Source organism: Rhinolophus sinicus, chromosome 17 (genome assembly GCF_057876585.1).
Source record: "Rhinolophus sinicus isolate RSI-liver-muscle chromosome 17, RSI-T2T, whole genome shotgun sequence".
Classification (NCBI taxonomy): domain Eukaryota; kingdom Metazoa; phylum Chordata; class Mammalia; order Chiroptera; family Rhinolophidae; genus Rhinolophus; species Rhinolophus sinicus.
The window spans coordinates 51,053,104-51,072,082 of record NC_142517.1 but is presented as its reverse complement, the minus strand read 5'-3'; the positions used below and the strand labels follow the sequence as shown (position 1 = coordinate 51,072,082).

The 18,979-nt window shown below is 43.4% G+C and overlaps 1 protein-coding gene across 1 annotated transcript; it reads right to left on the bottom strand.

Moving 5' to 3' along the window:
• Positions 1-9,600: 9,600 nt before the first annotated feature.
• On the bottom strand, positions 9,601-15,419 carry RTP4 (receptor transporter protein 4). Its single transcript, XM_019752139.3, has 2 exons — positions 15,191-15,419; positions 9,601-12,019 (listed from the first exon to the last, which is right to left on the bottom strand). The coding sequence occupies exons 1-2, from the start codon at positions 15,367-15,369 to the stop codon at positions 9,628-9,630; spliced, it is 2,571 nt and encodes an 856-aa protein (XP_019607698.3). The 5' UTR covers positions 15,370-15,419; the 3' UTR covers positions 9,601-9,627.
• Between the last annotated feature and the right edge of the window lie 3,560 nt (positions 15,420-18,979).

Sequence of the window (18,979 nt, the reverse complement as noted above, 5' to 3'; positions counted from 1 at the left end):
TGGTACTTGCTTTATTGTGGTGGTTTAGAACAGAACCTACAATATCTCTGAGGTATGCCTGTATACAAGCTATCACTTCCATTTTGGGATATAAACTATATAAAGTCCTTGAATTTAAGAACTGGAAGGACCTTAATGGGTACCTATGCCAACTGAGCATATTCAGTACTTAATTCCCTTTAGTTAACATCTCTGCCAAGGTGTCATCTAGCCTCACTTGAACGCATCTAATGAAGGTTCCAACAGAGACTATGCAGAAAAGGAGCCCTGGAGACTCAGTTATGGGACTGAGTGGGTGTGGGTGATTAAGGAATCCTGCTAGAAGGAAGTGAGCAGGCATTGAGACCTCACCTTCAGTTTGGGGGACGTGGGGACAAGGACGCAGTGTCGGCTTCTTCACAGGTCAATGTTTGCATAAGCAACACCCTAAGGGGGCAGACGGGCTGGGCAGATGGGGTGAAAGTAACACACCACTTCCCTAAGCAGCCCTTTCTCCAAGTAACAGTTCAGCCCTTATACATCTTGGTCTTTCTGGACTGTGTTGCAAGCACAAAAATATCGGCTTGGGCATAATGAGACTTCAATTACTAGCTTACATCTGCTAGAAATTGCCAGCATGACCTTGGACAAAAAATTATCTGAAGCTTGGAAATAGGTGAAAGAGGTTACTGGGTATTCTTACAGTGCCGGACTTGACTTTGTATTTACTGGACTGTTTTTGCTTCACTATAAGGCAGAGGTTCATTTGGAAAATTTTGTATGAAAAGATGCAATTAATTTCCTCCCAGAGAAATTAATAGCTTCAAAGTTTACAGTTTATGATCCTGTTACACATAAACCAGTTTTTGAATAGCTTATAACCCAGCAAGCCATTAAATTGCCTATCTATCCTAGCTTCTCAAATGCTCTTTGGGCTGGTTTTAAATCTCACTGCTTTCCTCATTAATTAATAAGCCCAATAAAATCTTTGAAACCTATTCATTTAACATCTGTATGAGACATTATTTTACCTTTTTGAAAATTATACTTTAACAGGCAACTCATTTCTGCCTCCAAGCATTGGCTTCCTTATCTGTTAAAAGATGAATTAGGACTATAGTGAAGGCCGCCCAATCTAGGGTATCTGAGCTACCAAGCCATCTGGGACCCTTTTTCCCAGCTTCCCAGGGTCACCAGAGAAAGGGCCACCCTAACTCTCTGGAGCAGGAAAATCGGTGGCTTCCAGGACCTCTCCCTGCCACCCTGCCCCCAGAGAGGTGCTCAGATCACTCTAGAACACTGCTCTGCTCGCCTGCAGCAACTCTAAGATTGTTTAGAAGTTCTCAGGAGCCAGACTACATTGTTTTGCCCAATTTACTCTCATTGCCCTTCCTCTCCCTTCCCTAACCACCCACTACTTCCCACTATAAACCTCAGAAATTTCTAGTTCCACCTCCCCAGGCTTTTAGTTTAATCCGGAGGGTAAGGCCCCGCCCCTGAGTGTTCACCTCCTTGACATCCTAAGTAGAAATCAGTGCCTTTTAGCCTCTGCTGAGGCAGCAGGGGTCACATAGCTTCTCTCCTCACTCCTGCTGCTCTAAACCTGCTTCTGGCTGTGGCATCTGATGAATCTGTCCTTCCAAACCTCCAGAGGCTTCTCTCGCTCTGCTTTATTGGCCTGAGGACATTCAGCCATCATACACTAGCTGAAATTGCCATGAATTCACCAGGGATGAGCATTTGAAGGGTAGATGGGGGCAGAGAACATGAAAAGTAGGTCAAGAAAGGCCATTGGATGCATCTCGCACTTCTTAAAATCCATAGTTTTTGGTCCTGGACTATAATTAATGATCAACACTTAAAAGAACTTTTCCATTTCAGGGGATGACTGATTTTGTTAACAGGAGTTTTTTTGCTGAGCGTTCTCACGTCAGATCTCTGTTTGCCTGGAAATCAGCTCAGTATTTAACAATATTCATAAAATAAATGTTTCTGTTTCTGATGCTCGCTTGGCTGCTTGGCCTGAGTCATGGCTTGGTGAGGTGCTGCTGAATTTCTTTCCACAACATTCTTCCCTCCAGTAACATTCAAGTCTACAATTCCAGGATTCAAGCTAATGCCCTAACATGGGAATGCAGTCATGCTTCCCAGGCTGCCAGCGACATCCTGGCCCTTACCACTCCTCAAGTATATAGCATGGTGGTGGTGGTGGTGGTGGTGGTGGTGGCAGCAGAGGAGGGGATGACGGGGGAGGATTAGCTAAGTTTAGGCCCAACAAATCAAATAATATTTAGTGAGTATTAAGTGGTTATACAAGGTGCCATAGAAACAAAATTATCAAAAGCTCGGATATGGTGATCCTGGAAATTTAATTTGAAATCAATCAGTGATGCACCTATTTGACATGCTGAGTGGGTCATTTTTTAAAACGCCTTCCTCCTTTATAGGACAAAGAGCTGCAGGATCCTCTGCTCCAGTTAAACGTAAGTTTCTTCAAGAACTTTAAGGGGCAGAGGAGTTTGTGTCCCTGAGAAGGAAGGCCAACTACAAATGGATCGCACACCCCATTACAAAACCCTTGAATTTTGGGAAACAGTTTTCTCCAGGTTTACATCTGGGCAAGAAAAACAGTCAAGGGAAGGGCCAGGATGAACATTCCTGCTCTACCCCAACCATAGCAGGGAGAGAGGAGGTGCAGAAAAAGGAGCAGGGGAGAAGGGAGGCAGAGGGCCCAGTCTGGTCATTCCCCTTTGTCCCTTGTCTCGACCTGCCATCTCAGTGAATCCAGGTCTCAACCTCCCCAGGGCCCGGCCCCCTAAAATGGCAATGGCAGAGATCAGAGCCACCCTTTAAACCTAAAAGATACAGAGGTGGTATCTTTAAAACCTAAAACCTAAACCCTTAAAACCTAAAAGATACAGAGGTGGATCTCCAACATATCCTCATTTAATTCACCAGTCTGACCCCTATGGAAACCAATCAAATCCTTTAGGATGACATTGGACTATCTCAAACTCAAACAAGTAGAGGTCCCAATTACTACTGCTATGCCAGAAGTGATATTTTAACTACAGCAAATTAACATTGCTTCAGTACACATTATATGGACACTGATCTGATAAGTGCATTCTTTCTCATCCTTCTCAGAGATAACCAGGAGTACTTTGCATTCATATAGAGAAGATAGCACCATGCATTTACAGTTTCATCCCAGGGCCATGTTAACTCTCATTCTGCATCACAACATAATCTGCAGAGTCTGAACCATCTGGACATTCAGTAGAATATCATATTGGTCCACTCAATCAATGACATCATGTTAATCGGACGAGGTGAGTAAGAAGTGGCAAGTGCCTCAGAGGCCTTGGTAAGACATATGTATTCCAGAGGGTAGAAAATAATCCCTACAAAGATGCCCTGATGCATCCATAAAGGCTTTTGGGATACAGTAACTTGGAAGTGCCAGGACAACACTTCCAAGGTAAAGGTCTGGTTACTGTATTTTGACCCTCCCACCACTAAAAGGAAGCATAGTACCTGGTAGTCCACACTTACTGATTCATTTACTAAATGATAGCGAAAGCTGTCAACTTTGAGTGGGACCCAGAATAGGAGAGGGCTCTGCATCAGGTCCACAGGTCTATACCAGCAGCTCTGCCACATGAGCCATGTGATCCAACAGACCCTTCAATATTAGAGTTATCTATAGCAGGAAATGGTGCCGTGTGGTGTTTATGGCAATCGCCAGTAGAATCAATATAATTAATAACACTTGTGTTCTAAAGAAAGTCCATGTCATCTGCATTAGAGAATTATATGCCATTCAAAAAACCACTCCTACAAGCTAGTTGATGGTAAGTAGAGGTAAAACTCTTGATCATGGGATATCAAAAGAGATGCCCATCACGACGTAGATTCTGACAGGCTCATTAAGTCATAAGGTAGAGGAGGCCCAGCACGATTCATCAGAATATGGAAGTGTGTAGCCAGACTAAGCACAAGTCAAGACTAGAGAATGCAAGTGAGCTGGGTGGACTTGTGGCCCAGCCCCCATGTCGACCACCAGTGGTGCACTAGTGCCTCTCCCTCAGCTCACACCTGATCATATGGTGGTGGGGTGGAAGGTGAGGGGGTCATCACTTACCAGCCAACAGAGGAAGGAGAGGGCCATTCTTGGTTCCCAATGTTTTAGGTGGTGAAAGCTGAAAACAGACTTTGGCTGCACTACAATCTCAGTCAGGGGTGGAATATACATTACACCTTTCCCATCCCGGAAAGGGTAGTGATTCATCTTGACTAGAATCAGCACATATTCCAGATATGGGTTTGCATTTCTTGTTTGCAGGACTTTAGGCAGCATGACTCTCCAAGGTCTTATGGAGTATTTGGTTCACAAAACCAGGATCCCACATATTACGGATTGAATTGTATCCCCTCCAAATTCGTCTGTTGAAATGCTAACCCCTAATATCTCAGAATGTGACCTTATTTGGCAATAGGGTTGTTGACGGTGTGATTAGTTAGGAGGAGGTCATACTGGAGTAGGGTAGGCTCCTAATCCAATATGACTGGTATCCTTATAAAAAGAGGGAATTTGGACACAGACACGCACATGTGAAGAACGTCATGTTAAGGTGACGTGAGAGATCAAGGTGATGTTTCCACAAGCCAAGGAACTCCAAAGGTCTGCCAGCAAACCACCAGAAGCTAGGTGAGAGGCATGGAACAGCCCTAGCAAACTAGCGTATCACAGAATATTACATTAAATAAATGACCAAATTTATAGCAAAAATGTTACAGCAGAGGTCATAAGGCCATGGGATTTCCTGGTCTTATCAAACATAACATCACCCAGAAGCTGCCAGCCTGATAGATCAATGATATAGCCTTTTAACGATGCAGCTGTGGTACAGCTTGGAGATGCTATCTTGTGAAATAAGTCCACTAGGATATGAATCAATGACCATTATGTGCAGTGACCCCAATAGGTAGAATATATAGGTTTGGAAATCAAGAGGTGAAAGTAGGAGTGACCCTGTTTACCTTCTCTCATATTGAATCAGTTGCCATTTTTGCATGTGTCATTGTCACAAGGCCCTGCAGGTCTGGCGATCCTAGGTGGGGAATGCTTCCACTAAAGAACTTGGCAAGAATCCTGACCAGCTATGACTGGTCATTTTGGAGATCTTTTGCCAACAGACCAACAGGCAAGAAAAAGAGTCACTCTCCTGATTATCAGAAATAGGCCTGCTGTTACACTGTATGAGTAGAAAAAATATATTTGGCACCCAAGTGATCCACTAGGGTATCTCTTGATACTTCTGTATCTAATTTTAACAGTGGGTGGACAGATGCAGATGTCATAGACTGAGAAAGACCAAGGGCTCAAAGGTTGAAGGTTTGGATAACCCCATTACTTAAGCCACCTAAACAGCAGAAGTGCTAAGGAAAGGGGAATCAAGAATGGGTAGTAAAGGGAGGTCATGCATGTCCAGTTGCCATCACAAGACCAGGCACAGTGGTGGGAGCTTAGTTTGCCCACTAACTTTCCTCTTGTACGTTTCTTGAAGAAAAGAATTCTGGGGGATCTTTTCCCAGATGCAGTGATTTTTATACCAAGCGAGTAGATTCAGTATGTGGATTGTAGTGGAGGCTGGGTGTGCTGCCCAGAGTCCCTCCTTTGGGACTAGAGTACTCATTCTCCCAGCTTCTGGAAGCATCACTAGAAGAAGGCTTGCAGCTGAAACCCTCCCAAGGACTTGCCTCTAGCCAAACATAGATGCCTCACCTGAGGTTTTCCCAGAGGATCATACCCAATTATTTTTTTCATTAATATTATACATTCTCTTATCTCTCCGAGGCATAAATTATAGTTTTATTTTAAAAATATTTTTGTTTTCTTATACTTGAATTACCTCTGTTTCTTCTTAGTTTTTTTTTTTTTTTTTTAACCTTTTTTTCCCCCTTCTTTGCCTTCACATTAGGGGATTTATAAAATATTTGATAATCCTTTGTCCAAATGTAACTGAGACACGAAAAAGCTGACTGGAGGCTCTGTGGGGTTTTAGCATCTGATAGGTTTACTCTGGGACTGTCTGAATTGATCAGTCCATTGGAGGAATTTCCCTCTGACCCACACCCCCGTTTCAGTGTATGTAATTTTTTTTTCTCTTGAGCTGATCAGTTTTCCCAAAGAGGAATCATCCATTCTCCTGTATATTTGACGAGTGGGTGGGTAGGACATAAAGCTAGCTTATAGGTTTGGTAGTGGGCTAAAGGAGTCCCATTAGTCAGCAGGTAAACTTTCACTATCTTCCTGATAGTTGGGTGGCACTCCCTGCCTTAGCTACGCCTGAGCCCAGAGCCCTGCATCCCTCTGTGCCAATGTCTTCAGAGAATAAACCTCTATTCTCCCTGCCGTGAGTTCAGAGTGGTTAACAGGCTGCACAGGAGTGGGAGAAAGAAACCTAGTATAAAGGCTTTCAGCCAATCCTCCTAATTCAGCCTTCCCAGTTCTCACCTTCAGAGCTACTTTTTGCCTACAGTTTTTCAGCCTTTCTGAAATTCTGCCAAATGAATTGCCCTGAACCTCAATTTTCCCTTGCCTAACTTCTATGCCGGATCTCTCTACTCTGCTAAGTTGGCTGCCCATTACTACTCCATGAGTTTTCTACCTTCTATCCATTCTCTTGGCCCTTGTGTATTGATGTCTTTTTTTCCATTTTACTGTCACTCAATGGGGTTTCAAGAGGGATCAGAGAGAAATATGTCTGTTCAATCTTCTATAACACCATACATAGTTATTACGATATTATTGACTATATCTCTTATGCTATACTTACGTCCCCATGACTACTGTATAACAAGCAATTTGTACTTCTTAATCCCTGCGCCTTTTTCACCCACACCAACCCTCCTCCCATCTGGCAAACATCAAAATGTTCTCTGGATCTATGAGTTTGTTTCTGTTTTGTTTGTTTGTTTTGTTCTTTAGTTTCCATGTGTAAGCAAAATCACATTGCATCTGTCTTTCTCTGTCTGATATACTACACTCAGCACAATGCCCTCCAGGTTCATCCATGCTGCTGCAGATGGCAAGAACCCATTCCCTTCCATAGCCGAGAAATATTCCACTGTATATATATATATATATATATATATATATATATATATATATATATATATACCACCTCTTTTTTTTTTAAATTAAATTTATTGGGGTGACAATTGTTAGTAAAATTACATAGATTTCAGGTGTACAATTCTGTATTACATCATCTATAAATCCCATTGTGTGTTCATCCACCTCTTTTTTTAATCCATTTATCCATTAATGGACATCCAGGCTGCCTGGACATTGTGGCCATTGTAAACAATGCTTCAATGAGCATATGACTGCATACATCCCCTCAATGTAGCGTTTTGGGTTTCTTCGGATAAGTTCACAAAGAAGTGGGATTACTGGGTCCTTCTTTGTATCTTGTTATAGCCTTTGTTTTCAAGTCTACTTTGGCTGATATAAGTATTGCTACTCCAGATTTTGTTTGTTTGTCTCCTCATTTTGGCTGCCTTCCTGTGCTTGTTTCAATGTATTAGTAGGGCTTCTATGTCTCCTGGTCTTAGTAGAGTGTCCTTATGTAGTAGGTGTGCTGAGTGGTACAGACTCTATGGTCACCTGAGCCAGGTGCTCCAGATGTGCCACTTTGATGGGTTGTCTATGCCCTCCTGTTGTACTTGAGACTTGATTGCTGTTTACATGTCAATGGGAGGGATTTCTGTCTTGGATTTTTTGTCCTCTTATATTTTACAGTCTTCAAATTCCTTCAAGATATTTATTGTCTATAGAAACCTCTCTCTGTTTACCACTATCCTATTTCAAGCCAGACTCCCCATTATTTCTATCTCATACTCCATTCTTTCCCAGCAACATATAAGAATTTTAAAATGTGATTTTACTCAAATTGCCCATATCCTCAAGTGCTTGCAATCACTCCCTATTCCACATGGAGTGAAATCCAAATTCCATAGTTATTTCAGTAACCCAAGTTCTTTAACTTGTTGGGGATACGTATTTATAGGGAAAAGTAGTGGGAAGAGATGGGAATAACTTGACAAAAGAAGGGACAATAAGTGTTGGTGACAGGGAGAAAAGAAGTTAAAGATGACTGTAAGGTGATAAGCTTTGGTGACTAGGGCAAATTAGAATGGGAAAGTCAGAGATGCTGATGCGCTTGGTTTTAAACATGGTAATTTAGAGATGGCAGTGTGAGAGCCATATAGAAATGCCTAGCAGACAGATAGAAATAGGGAGTGAACGATGTAGCCATGCATCTCAGGATTGGCAAGTTCTTACATGCCTCCCAACCCAATGCTAGAAGAAGTGAGAGAATACGCATATGATAGTGGCAGAAGTCACCAAATCAAAGGGAATCACTTTAGGATGGGGACACTTGGTGGGTTTACGAAGGAGAGAAGGAAGAACAAAAGGCGATGGGTATATCAATATTTTTAACCAATGAAATGCTCTTTTTCGTTGTTGAAACTGAAGCATACCGAAAGCATAATTGCCTGATCTGAGCAGTGATATTGATAACTGTATTAGTTTCCTATTGTTGCTGTAGCAGATTACCACAAATTTAGTGCCTTAAAACAACACAAATTTACTATCTTACAATTCTGGAGGTCAGAAAATTAAAAATCAGTCTCACTAGGCTAAAGCCATGTGTCAGCAGAGCTGATTCCTGCTGAAGGCACTAGGGGAGAATGTGCTTTTTTGCCTTCATGAGCTTTTACAAGTTGCCTGCATTCCTTGGGTCACGGCTCCTTCTCCCATCTTTAAAGCACATCACGCCAACCTCTGGTTCCATTGCTATATCTCCTTTGTCTGACTTTGATACTCTTGCCTCCCTCCTATAAGGCCCCTTGTGATTACGTTGGGCCTATATTGATAATGCAAGATAATCTCCCCATCTCAAGATCATTAAGTTAATCACATCTGCAAAATCTCTTTTGCCATGTAAAGTAACATATTCACAGATTCTGGATATTAGAACATGGATGTCTTTGGAGGACAATTATTTAGCCTACACAGTAACTTTCTGATAACACTCATGACCCCGAGTTCTTGCGAAGATATGAGAAAGTGTATTGGTTCATATATATACCGGGGGTGCCAAAAAATGTACACATTTTAAGAGATGTTATCTATGTATTACTTTTCGAAGTTGAATTGAGTTAGGGTAGCAATATATAGTATGACATTTGCTCAGAAGATGGCGTTAATCAAATGAATGCTAGCGTCATTCATTGTATTACAATTTTAATACAGTTTTCCTGTCTTAAAATGTGTATACATTTTTTTTGGCACCTTCTGTGCACGCACACACACACACACACATATTGATTCCAATGAGTGAATGAACAAACACCTTTTTGTTATTCAACAAATATTTATTATTGGGTTTATTATCTGCTAGGCCATGTTTTAGACTATCTGCAAAGGAGGTTCAGGAAACCAATGCCTATTCTATAAACTTGACTCTGCTTGGTCTGAAAGGAAATTCTGTTGTATTAAAAAGGCAGCTAGTTCATTGATGACCGTGAAATTAAGACAACAGGACAGAGGAGGACAAGGCTATTTTTATCATTCTACCTAAGGTATCGGGATACAACAAAGGCCCACAGAGCAGCAACACAGACAAAGCCCCACACAACCAAGTTATTCGGTGGCATTACGGTAGAGGGTCCGTGACTGTCTGGATCAGGCCTTCTGCGTAGATATGTCTCCTGCCTTCCCCAGTCAGCTTGAGTTCCATTGAAGGTCCCAGATCCATGTGTAGCTTCGCGGTCTGCCCTCCATGTGAACTGTAGATCTGTCCCCCTTGTAGCCTGAAGACCTAACCCTTGTGTGGCTTTTGAGGATGTCCCCTTTGTTGACTGTTGGCCTGACTCCTGTGTGGCTTGTGAGGATGTCCCCTTTGTTGACCATTGGCCTGTCCCTTGTGTGGCTTGTAACGATGTCCCCTTTATTGACTGTTGGCCTGTCCCTTGTGTGGCTTGTACGGATGTCCCCTTTGTTGACTGTTGGCTTGACTCCTGTGTGGTTTGTGAGGATGTCCCCTTTGTTGACTGTTGGCCTGTCCCTTGTGAGGATGTCCCCTTTATTGACTGTTGGCCTGTCCCTTGTGTGGCTTGTGAGGATGTCCCCTTTGTTGACCATTGGCCTGTACCTTGTGTGGCTTGTGAGGATGTCCCCTTTGTTGACCATTGGCCTGTCCCTTGTGTGGCTTGTAACGATGTCCCCTTTATTGACTGTTGGCCTGTCCCTTGTGTGGCTTGTGCGGATGTCCCCTTTGTTGACTGTTGGCCTGACTCCTGTGTGGCTTGTGAGGATGTCCCCTTTGTTGACCATTGGCCTGTCCCTTGTGAGGATGTCCCCTTTATTGACTGTTGGCCTGTCCCTTGTGTGGCTTGTGAGGATGTCCCCTTTGTTGACCATTGGCCTGTACCTTGTGTGGCTTGTGAGGATGTCCCCTTTGTTGACCATTGGCCTGTCCCTTGTGTGGCTTGTGAAGATGTCTCCTTTGTTGACTGTTGGCCTGTCCCTTGTGTGGCTTGTGAGGATGTCCCCTTTGTTGACCGTTGGCCTGTCCCTTGTGTGGCTTGTGAAGATGTCCCCTTTGTTGACTGTTGGCCTGTCCCTTGTGTGGCTTGTGAGAATGTCCCCTTTGTTGACCGTTGGCCTGTCCCTTGTGTGGCTTGTAACGATGTCCCCTTTATTGACTGTTGGCCTGTCCCTTGTGTGGCTTGTGCGGATGTCCCCTTTGTTGACTGTTGGCCTGACTCCTGTGTGGCTTGTGAGGATGTCCCCTTTGTTGACCATTGGCCTGTCCCTTGTAAGGATGTCCCCTTTATTGACTGTTGGCCTGTCCCTTGTGTGGCTTGTGAGGATGTCCCCTTTGTTGACCATTGGCCTGTACCTTGTGTGGCTTGTGAGGATGTCCCCTTTGTTGACCATTGGCCTGTCCCTTGTGTGGCTTGTGAAGATGTCTCCTTTGTTGACTGTTGGCCTGTCCCTTGTGTGGCTTGTGAGGATGTCCCCTTTGTTGACCGTTGGCCTGTCCCTTGTGTGGCTTGTGAAGATGTCCCCTTTGTTGACTGTTGGCCTGTCCCTTGTGTGGCTTGTGAGGATGTCCCCTTTGTTGACCATTGGCCTGTCCCTTGTGTGGCTTGTGAACATGCTTCCTGTGTTGACATTTGGCCTGCCCACCTTAGAACCTGAGAGTATTTCCTCCGGGGGACCTGTGGTCCTATCCTTAGGGGGGATTGTGAATCTACCCACCCTGAAGGTAATGGGCCTACTGCTTGTGTGGGCTGTAGGTCTGTCCACCCTGGGGGAAGTGATCTTGCTACTTGGATTGGCTGTGACCCTGTTCCCTGCTGGTCTGCCCCTGGTATGCGTTGTTGGCCTATCTCCCGTTTGGGCTGAGAAAATGCTGCAGGCACTTGGGTTCCAGCTGTGGCATAGCAAGGCCCTGACCTGTTATGCCCACAAGAATACCCCCTCCCCTGAGTCTCCTTTGCCTCCGCTGACAGTTTTCTGGTTTGGTTTTGGCTGAACATGTCACCAACATGAGGCGAGGGGCTCCCAATCTCCATGTAGGAGAGAGGGGATTTGGATGGTTCTGTCACGCAGTTTTGTAAGCTCTTTATACAGAGGCCCAGAATGCACGCCTCGCAATTGCCCATGTCATGGGACCCTTCCAAAGGTATCTCCAAAATCACTGGCATCTCACGAAACTTCCTGCTGTTTTCATAGTATTTCTCCCGAATACGGCACACCAGGTTGTTCAAAATCCTCATGGTACTCTCTGGGGAGAACTCAGGCTTCTCAAATCGAGTTCGGGAACACTTCCGGCACCTCTGAGCAAAGAGTCGCATAAGCACCTGGCCCTGGGACTTCCGGGTCTCCAGATGCATGTGACATAGGATCTGCACTTGGGCAGAAGCCCAGCTTCGCCGGCATGAGGAACACCGAAACCTGCAAACAGAAGGAAGAAGGCCATTGTCCTCTCAGCCGATTGCTGACATGAGGGGAATTGTCCTGGCCTCGGTCTCTAAGATCCCTTTCAATTTGAGAAAGTTCATGTGATATTGATACATTGACAAATAAAAATAACAGGGACTGCATTTCAAATAAAGCTTTTTCCTGTGACCCAGTGAGCTTCCATCCATACATGGTTTCAAGTCTGCCTCTTTGCCAGTAAAACATCTCTAGATGTCTCAGAGGGAAAAACATTTCTGCTATCTGACAGCAAAATTTGGTCCTCACAATGGTCACACAAAACTCTTAGAAGGTACAGTAGTCCTTTATCTAGGGTATATGACCCTGCAGTGGATGCTTGAAATTGTGGATGGTACCAAACCCTATATATACTGTTTTTTCCTATACATACATACTTATGATAAAGTTTAATTTATAAATTAAGCACAATAAGAAATTAACAACAATAACTATAATAAAATAGAGCAATTATAACAATACTCTTCAATAATTTTTATATTTTTCAACCCAAACCTACTCCTGAATTTGTATAACCACCCTTTACTTGCAGGAAATTGCTTAATGTACCTCGATTCAGGGATCCTTTGCTGAAGTCTCCATTATAGGCTCAATGCTTTCTGGTGCAACACATCAACCGGAATATGTTTTCTGCTCTTGTCTTACACCCACAAACTTAATGCCTTTTCCATCTTAACTTAGCACTTATCATGCACTGTGGTCATAAGTTTCACAGTTTGAGGTACAAAAGCAAAACTAGCACAAATTCCTTTTTCTTTCTTCACAATTCAATGGATAGAAGATTCATTCTTATGATAGATCTTAGCAACCTCAGCACACAAATGTCTTTATTTCCTAGTTAAGTCAAGAACTTTCACCTTTTCACCTAAAGGAAACACCTTACGGCTTCTCTTTGGCATACCCGAATTGCCAGCTTCATTACTCTTATGCTTCCAGGCCATTAGGAAGTAAAATACGGGTTACGTGAACAAAAGCTCTGTGATACCATGACAGTCAATCTGATATCCGAGAGGGCTACTAAGTGACTAATGGGCAGGGAGGGTGTACAGTGTGGATAGGCTAGACAAAGGGATGATTCATAACCCAGGTGGGTTAGTGGGGCTGCATGAGATTTCATCACACTACTCAGAATGGTGCGCAATTTAAAACTTATGAATTGTTTAGTTCTGGAATTTTCCATTTAATATTTTTGGACCACAGATGAATGCAAGTAACTAAAATCACAAAAAATGAAACCACAGACAAGGAGGATTTACTATACTTGTTTTGAGGCAGGCACTGTAACTGGTACTTTACAGGTGTTACACCATTTCATTTTTAAAGCCGCCCTCTGACATAGGCATCATTGAGCCCAATATCCAGATGAGAAAACTGAGTAACAAAGTATACAACTTCCTCAAGAACATACAAGGTAAGCAGAATCATGTTTCCAATTCCAGGCCTTTTGAAACCAACCTTGTTTACCTACCTACTGTACCACATCACCTCTATGAGCAACAGGGCTAGTTTTGCCCCTACAGAAACTGACTTAGGGCCTGGGGCCATAATACTTGGGTAGGAACCCCAGTTCATAGTTTACATCAGGGGACCTTGAAAAAAGCACTTCCCTGCTCTAAACCTCAATTTTTATGTCCATCAAATAAAATAGTCAAGGATTATGTTGTCATCATTAAGTGAGATAGTGTGTGTGGAAGCACTTTGTAAACTACAAAATGCTTTTCAAAATCTGGTTGACATTTTTCCAAAGGTGTGCTGGTAGGTTGCTTTTCCCATCTGAGAATGACTATCAAATCAATTTATCTGAACAGGAGAAGAAGCAACTCCTGTTTGGGGGACTGCCTAAGGGAGCTCTGGCTGGTGCAGAGAGAGACACTTGTGCAGAGAGAGACACTTCTGCAGCTCACGGCTTACAAAGCAGAACAGAATGATGGCTACATGGCCTTGGGCCAGTGCCTTAAAAACTGTTCTACAGAGCCCCAGAGCATTCATTTAAATCATGGGTTCTGCCACTAAAAATATTACATATCAATATATATTCTATAATATGTGATATATACATATATGTTATTTATATAACAAATGTATTATAAATAAATACATACATATATATATATATATATATATATATATATATATATATATGCATTATGTTATGGGAATGGAGAAGAAGGGACACTTGCTCTGCCTAGGAAGACCAGAGAATGCTTTAAGGAGGCGGTGGTGCTTGAGTTGGTCCTTGAAGGATGCATAAGGAGGGAGGAAGGAAAGGGCCTGCCAAACAGGCAGAAATTATGGACAAGGGAATAGAAGTCTGCAAATGCATGACATCGTTAATAATCCATAAGGAATGGAGCAGAAGATACCCGAGGCAGGATAGGGGCAGGCAGGGAAGCAGGATAACAGGTGATGGAAAGTAGAGTGAAATTTTCTGTATACCATATCAAAAGAAAAGACTTCCTTGTCCAGGTCAGCAATTCTCACCCCCCTGACGTGAGCAAGGAAGCTGGTTCCTGCAACTTTGAGGCTTTTGCTGGGGTTAAAGAAGGAGATGGCCGGAAAGGGGGGCACCATTTTGGGACTCCTGGAACTACATTTTAGATTGTCCTTCTTGCAGCATCATTCCCTCCTGTTATCCCCAGGCCTTCAGTAAAGTAATATTCAAAGTGATTGCATAGCATTCATCAGTTCTTGGGCTTTAAAGGAAGGCTCCAGTTGCAGGCTAATACTGAACAAGCTAGCAGGGTCGCGGCAGCCTGGGGAAGCCAGTCAGGACCGGCAGGCGACATAGCAAAAGACGCTAGCTAGATAGAAGCAGTCTGGAACAAATTAGGGGGTGAGGGAATAGGAGGACAGATTCATGGAACATAAAGCATTCCATGGGGATTTCCAGAAATATTTAGGGAGGAAATCTAATAAAAGAAGAAACTTCCTGCTGTTGAGAAAAATAGAGGCATGGAGTCTTATTTAGATCCTGAAGAACAACACTGTAACCACAGACACAAAAAAGCTGGGGGAGGGCAGTGGAGCCTGGATACATTTATTCTTTTAACAAGCTCTCAAAGGAATCAATCAAAGCTAAGCTGAGCCTCTTTGCCCAGGAAGGCCTATCCTAGACAAACTCTCACCTACCTGCCAAATGCTCTCTGCTGGTATTGCTTCCACCCTTGGGCCACACAGTGTGGCTGAAGATTCTTATCCAACTTCAGGGTCCATCTGGCCCGGGGTTTCACCTGCTGGATCAGTTCTTGAAATGTCTGCTCCCATGTCCCAACATCCACAACCACTTTCTCCTGCAGCTGGGAGTCCATGTTTAGTGAGTTGCCGTTAGTTTCGTTTCATGCCTGCAAGAGAAAAAAGCAGTTTCAGTTTCTATGCCTAGACACATACTGGCTCTTTTTTCAAACTTCCGTTTTAGACTGAGTACACAAACAAGTCTTCCAAATGCTATTAGCAGTTTGTGAATAGGTATTGCTAAGATATGTCTGAGTACAGAGCTTTGTTCTAGATTTTGGGAGCACCTATAAGTTAGTTTTTGTTTCATTATTCTCCTATTTTCACACCTAGCAAAGCACAATGCTCAGTACTAGGGCCAGTGCCATTGATTAAGAAAGTTTCTTTTCCCATAGGTGCTCACACCCTCGTGCAGACACAGGACATGTGAACAACACTCAGCTCAGGATGAATCTTCACCATAATTCCCTGAGGGAGGTTATGACTGATATTTTGCAGGTGGGCACCCCAGAGAGCTCGGGTACCTTGCTCAAAGCCACCCAGCTAGTAAACAGCATAGATGAGATTTGAACTCTGACTTGTGTGACTCCAAAATCTGCAATGTCTCCACCCACCTCCCTCCCTGAGAAGCTTAAAATAGTGTTTCACATTAGAGGCTGGCACTCTGGAGCTAGTGTTAGAGGAAACATCTTGAAATCCTGACCTAGTGGTTTGGTCTAGTGAGATCTTCTGGGTCCTGGGGCAGGACACTAGGCTGAATGAAAGGATTATTTAACTCTGCCATTGGCTATATAAATTATCTTGGGGGCAATATACAAGCAGGTGTGGGAGCCATATTTTGGTGGAAGGATAGAGAAAATTTCCATTCATGGGGTGAAGGATTGGGACTAGATGACCTTTAAAGTAACTTCTAACTCAGAGTCTAAGATTCTAATAAGTAGGCTCTGTCCCTCTGGAGTTTAAATTCAAATGGAGGAAATAAGACAAGCAGGACACTTACGTACTTAGAAGCCCCACTAGTTACTGGGTCCCCAATAGCATCAGTCTGTCTTTTCAGGCTTTCGAGATTTCAGCATGCTCTATTTGGGAGGCAGAAACACCCTCCCCTTCTTCCCTCCCTCCCAGGATAGTCTGTTCTATACAAACTCTCTGTTTTTATAACTTTACACGTGGAGGGCACCTATCTCTACACAGACAATATAGGAAATTCTTGTCTATAGAGACAATTATAGGAATTTGGATTGGACCCACAGAATATTCGAACTGGAAAGCCCAGTTCTAATCCACTGTTCTCATTTGGAATCAACTGTTCTCATTGTCTCTGATTATTATACATGAGAAAACTGAGACCCAGAGGAAACTTTTCATGCCCAAATCAAGGTCACACAGCAAATCAATGCCAGTACGGATCAGAACCCAAACATCCCATGTCCCTTCTCTGAGCTCTGCTCACCTGCCCCAATCATAGATAGGCCCTTTCCCCCATCTTTCTTCTACTTTCTGCTTGGTCTAAGAACACAAGTCCATACTTTTTATCCTTTATCTTCAGAGCATGGCCATATACCCTATCTCTTGACTCCTCAAATGTTCTTTTTCCCCCAAAATGTTGTCTTGACTGGACCATTGCACTCCCTGCCCCTCTGCCTTCTCTTTGTGTGTTTCCTTTAACACACACAACTGCTCCAGGCCAGCCTGTTCCAGTAGACAGAGGAGGGGGTAGCCTAAAGTTATGATTTGAGATTTGAGGGCTGGAGAAAGCCCATTACCTTCCCCACCACCACAAAGAAAAAGAAGAAAGACAAGGAGATTACAACCCTTTTAAAATGCCATGGAGCTACTGTAAGTCACTTGTTTCTTTGTGCCACAGCATTGTGACTCCAGGATAATGATTCATGAAACTCAGTATTTGGAAGAGGTCTTAGATATCATCTTATGACCCCTCTTCCCATGTCACTGAGAACCATGGTGTGGAAGTGACTTACCCAAATCAAAAAATGTGATGATAATGACCTCTAGGCTTTCATCCACGGTTGGTGCCTTATCATAGATTAGTTAAAGAGTTCCTCAAAAGACAGTAGAAATCGAGGCAGGATTCCCCAAAGCAACAAAGCACAGATCATTTCTGAGAAAGGAGGGCATGGGGAAATTTAGATTCTCAGCAGTTCAGAGCTGGGATGAATCTACAGGATCATCTAATCCTGGGATGGCAAGTGATGTTTCTCCCTAGTTCTTGCCCAAGACAGACCTTACTGATCAATGTTTGTACCTGTTGCTCTGGGTCGGGGTATAACTTTACCCTTTCATCAGTGTTCTGAGTAGCTACTATTAACTGATTGGTAGAGGAAACTTTTTTGCCATTCCTGCAATCGTCCAGCTCCCTTATTTTTACAAGTGGCAGAAACCAGAGCCAAGATAGATTTGCAATAACTAGAGCTAAAGTCCAGTTTCATAATCTGAGGTATGACTCACTTTTAGAATATCACATGACCTTCACAAATAAGTCTAGCAGAAAGCTTAACAGAAAAAGATGTGTTCTTCTTGGGGATACTGTAGGCTTGGGAATACAGGAAGGCAGCATGAATGATAAGGACTCAGGGCGTGAGACTGAAAGCAGAGGTGGACGCTCTGTCTATAGTCATCATCCACTTGATAATTTATTCCTGTAGTTATGTGAGCTTGGGGGTGGTAGGGGATGAAGGAACTTGCTTTGATTAAAGGAGAGAAACAAGAAATGTATTTAAACATCTCTTCAACTAGTTAGCATACGCTCTGGAGGTATATGGAGAACAGATACAGAACATGTTAAGGTGATTGATCTGGGGAATAATAAGGCTGGATGATCCCTAATCTAAGTCCATTTCTCCTGCTTCAAGAATTCAGAGTAGGAAAAACTGAATTCTGGACCAGGAGCCCCTGCTGTGTCGGTGATGCCAGATATATCTTCACCCCCCAGACCCTGAGATGATCTGTCTGCTAAGTGGCAGAGCCGAGGCTCAAATTTCTGAGGTCACCCTACGACCCATGAAATAATGGGCATGTCTAAAGAAAGAATGGGTTGCTAATGGCAGGAGACACAGGGAGCTCTTTTGGGGAATCTGAGTAGGGATCTCCATGCCGCTCCTCTAAGGATTGTGCTATCTGAGCTGGGATTGTGCCATCTGAGCTGGGTTCCCTGAGCACAGCCTAGGAAGGCCCACTGCCCCAGTTAGGCCCACTCCTCAGCATAAGGTCAGCCTGGAGGGTAAGGGAGGTGTTGAGATCACATGTTCTGAAATGTAATGGAAGGGGCTAATTCTACCCCTCATTACTGTCCCTATACTGCACGGTATGAGAAATCACAACTACTTACAACAGGACACCAGCAGAGTTAAGGGAAAGTAGAATTAGACAGTTTTCTTTAAAAGAACACATGTACCGAATACCCATAATCTGCTAGCCCTTATTCTCAGGCAAAGCACAGTCTAGCAGAAAAGACAGACATGTAAAAGGGCATCTACCTTCATTTCCCCACTTCTCACTTTTTTCTCAGCTTATCCTTTTCGTTGCGAGCATAGATCTGGAGCCAGCCTATCCTGGTTGAACTTTAGTTATGCCACTTACCAGCTTGGTGGCCTTGGGCAAGTCCTTAACTTATCTGTGCCTCAATTTCTCCATCTAAAAAGTGGGGCTAATAATACTACCCACCTC

What these genes read in the sequence shown, in the direction of transcription:
- RTP4 (XM_019752139.3), bottom strand. Translation starts at nt 15,369, where the DNA reads ATGGACTCCCAGCTGCAGGAGAAAGTGGTTGTGGATGTTGGGACATGG. An exon ending in CAGCAGAGAGCATTTGGCAG is followed by an intron (nt 12,020 to 15,190) that starts GTAGGTGAGAGT and finishes TTCTGTTTGCAG; the next exon opens with GTTTCGGTGTTCCTCATGCC.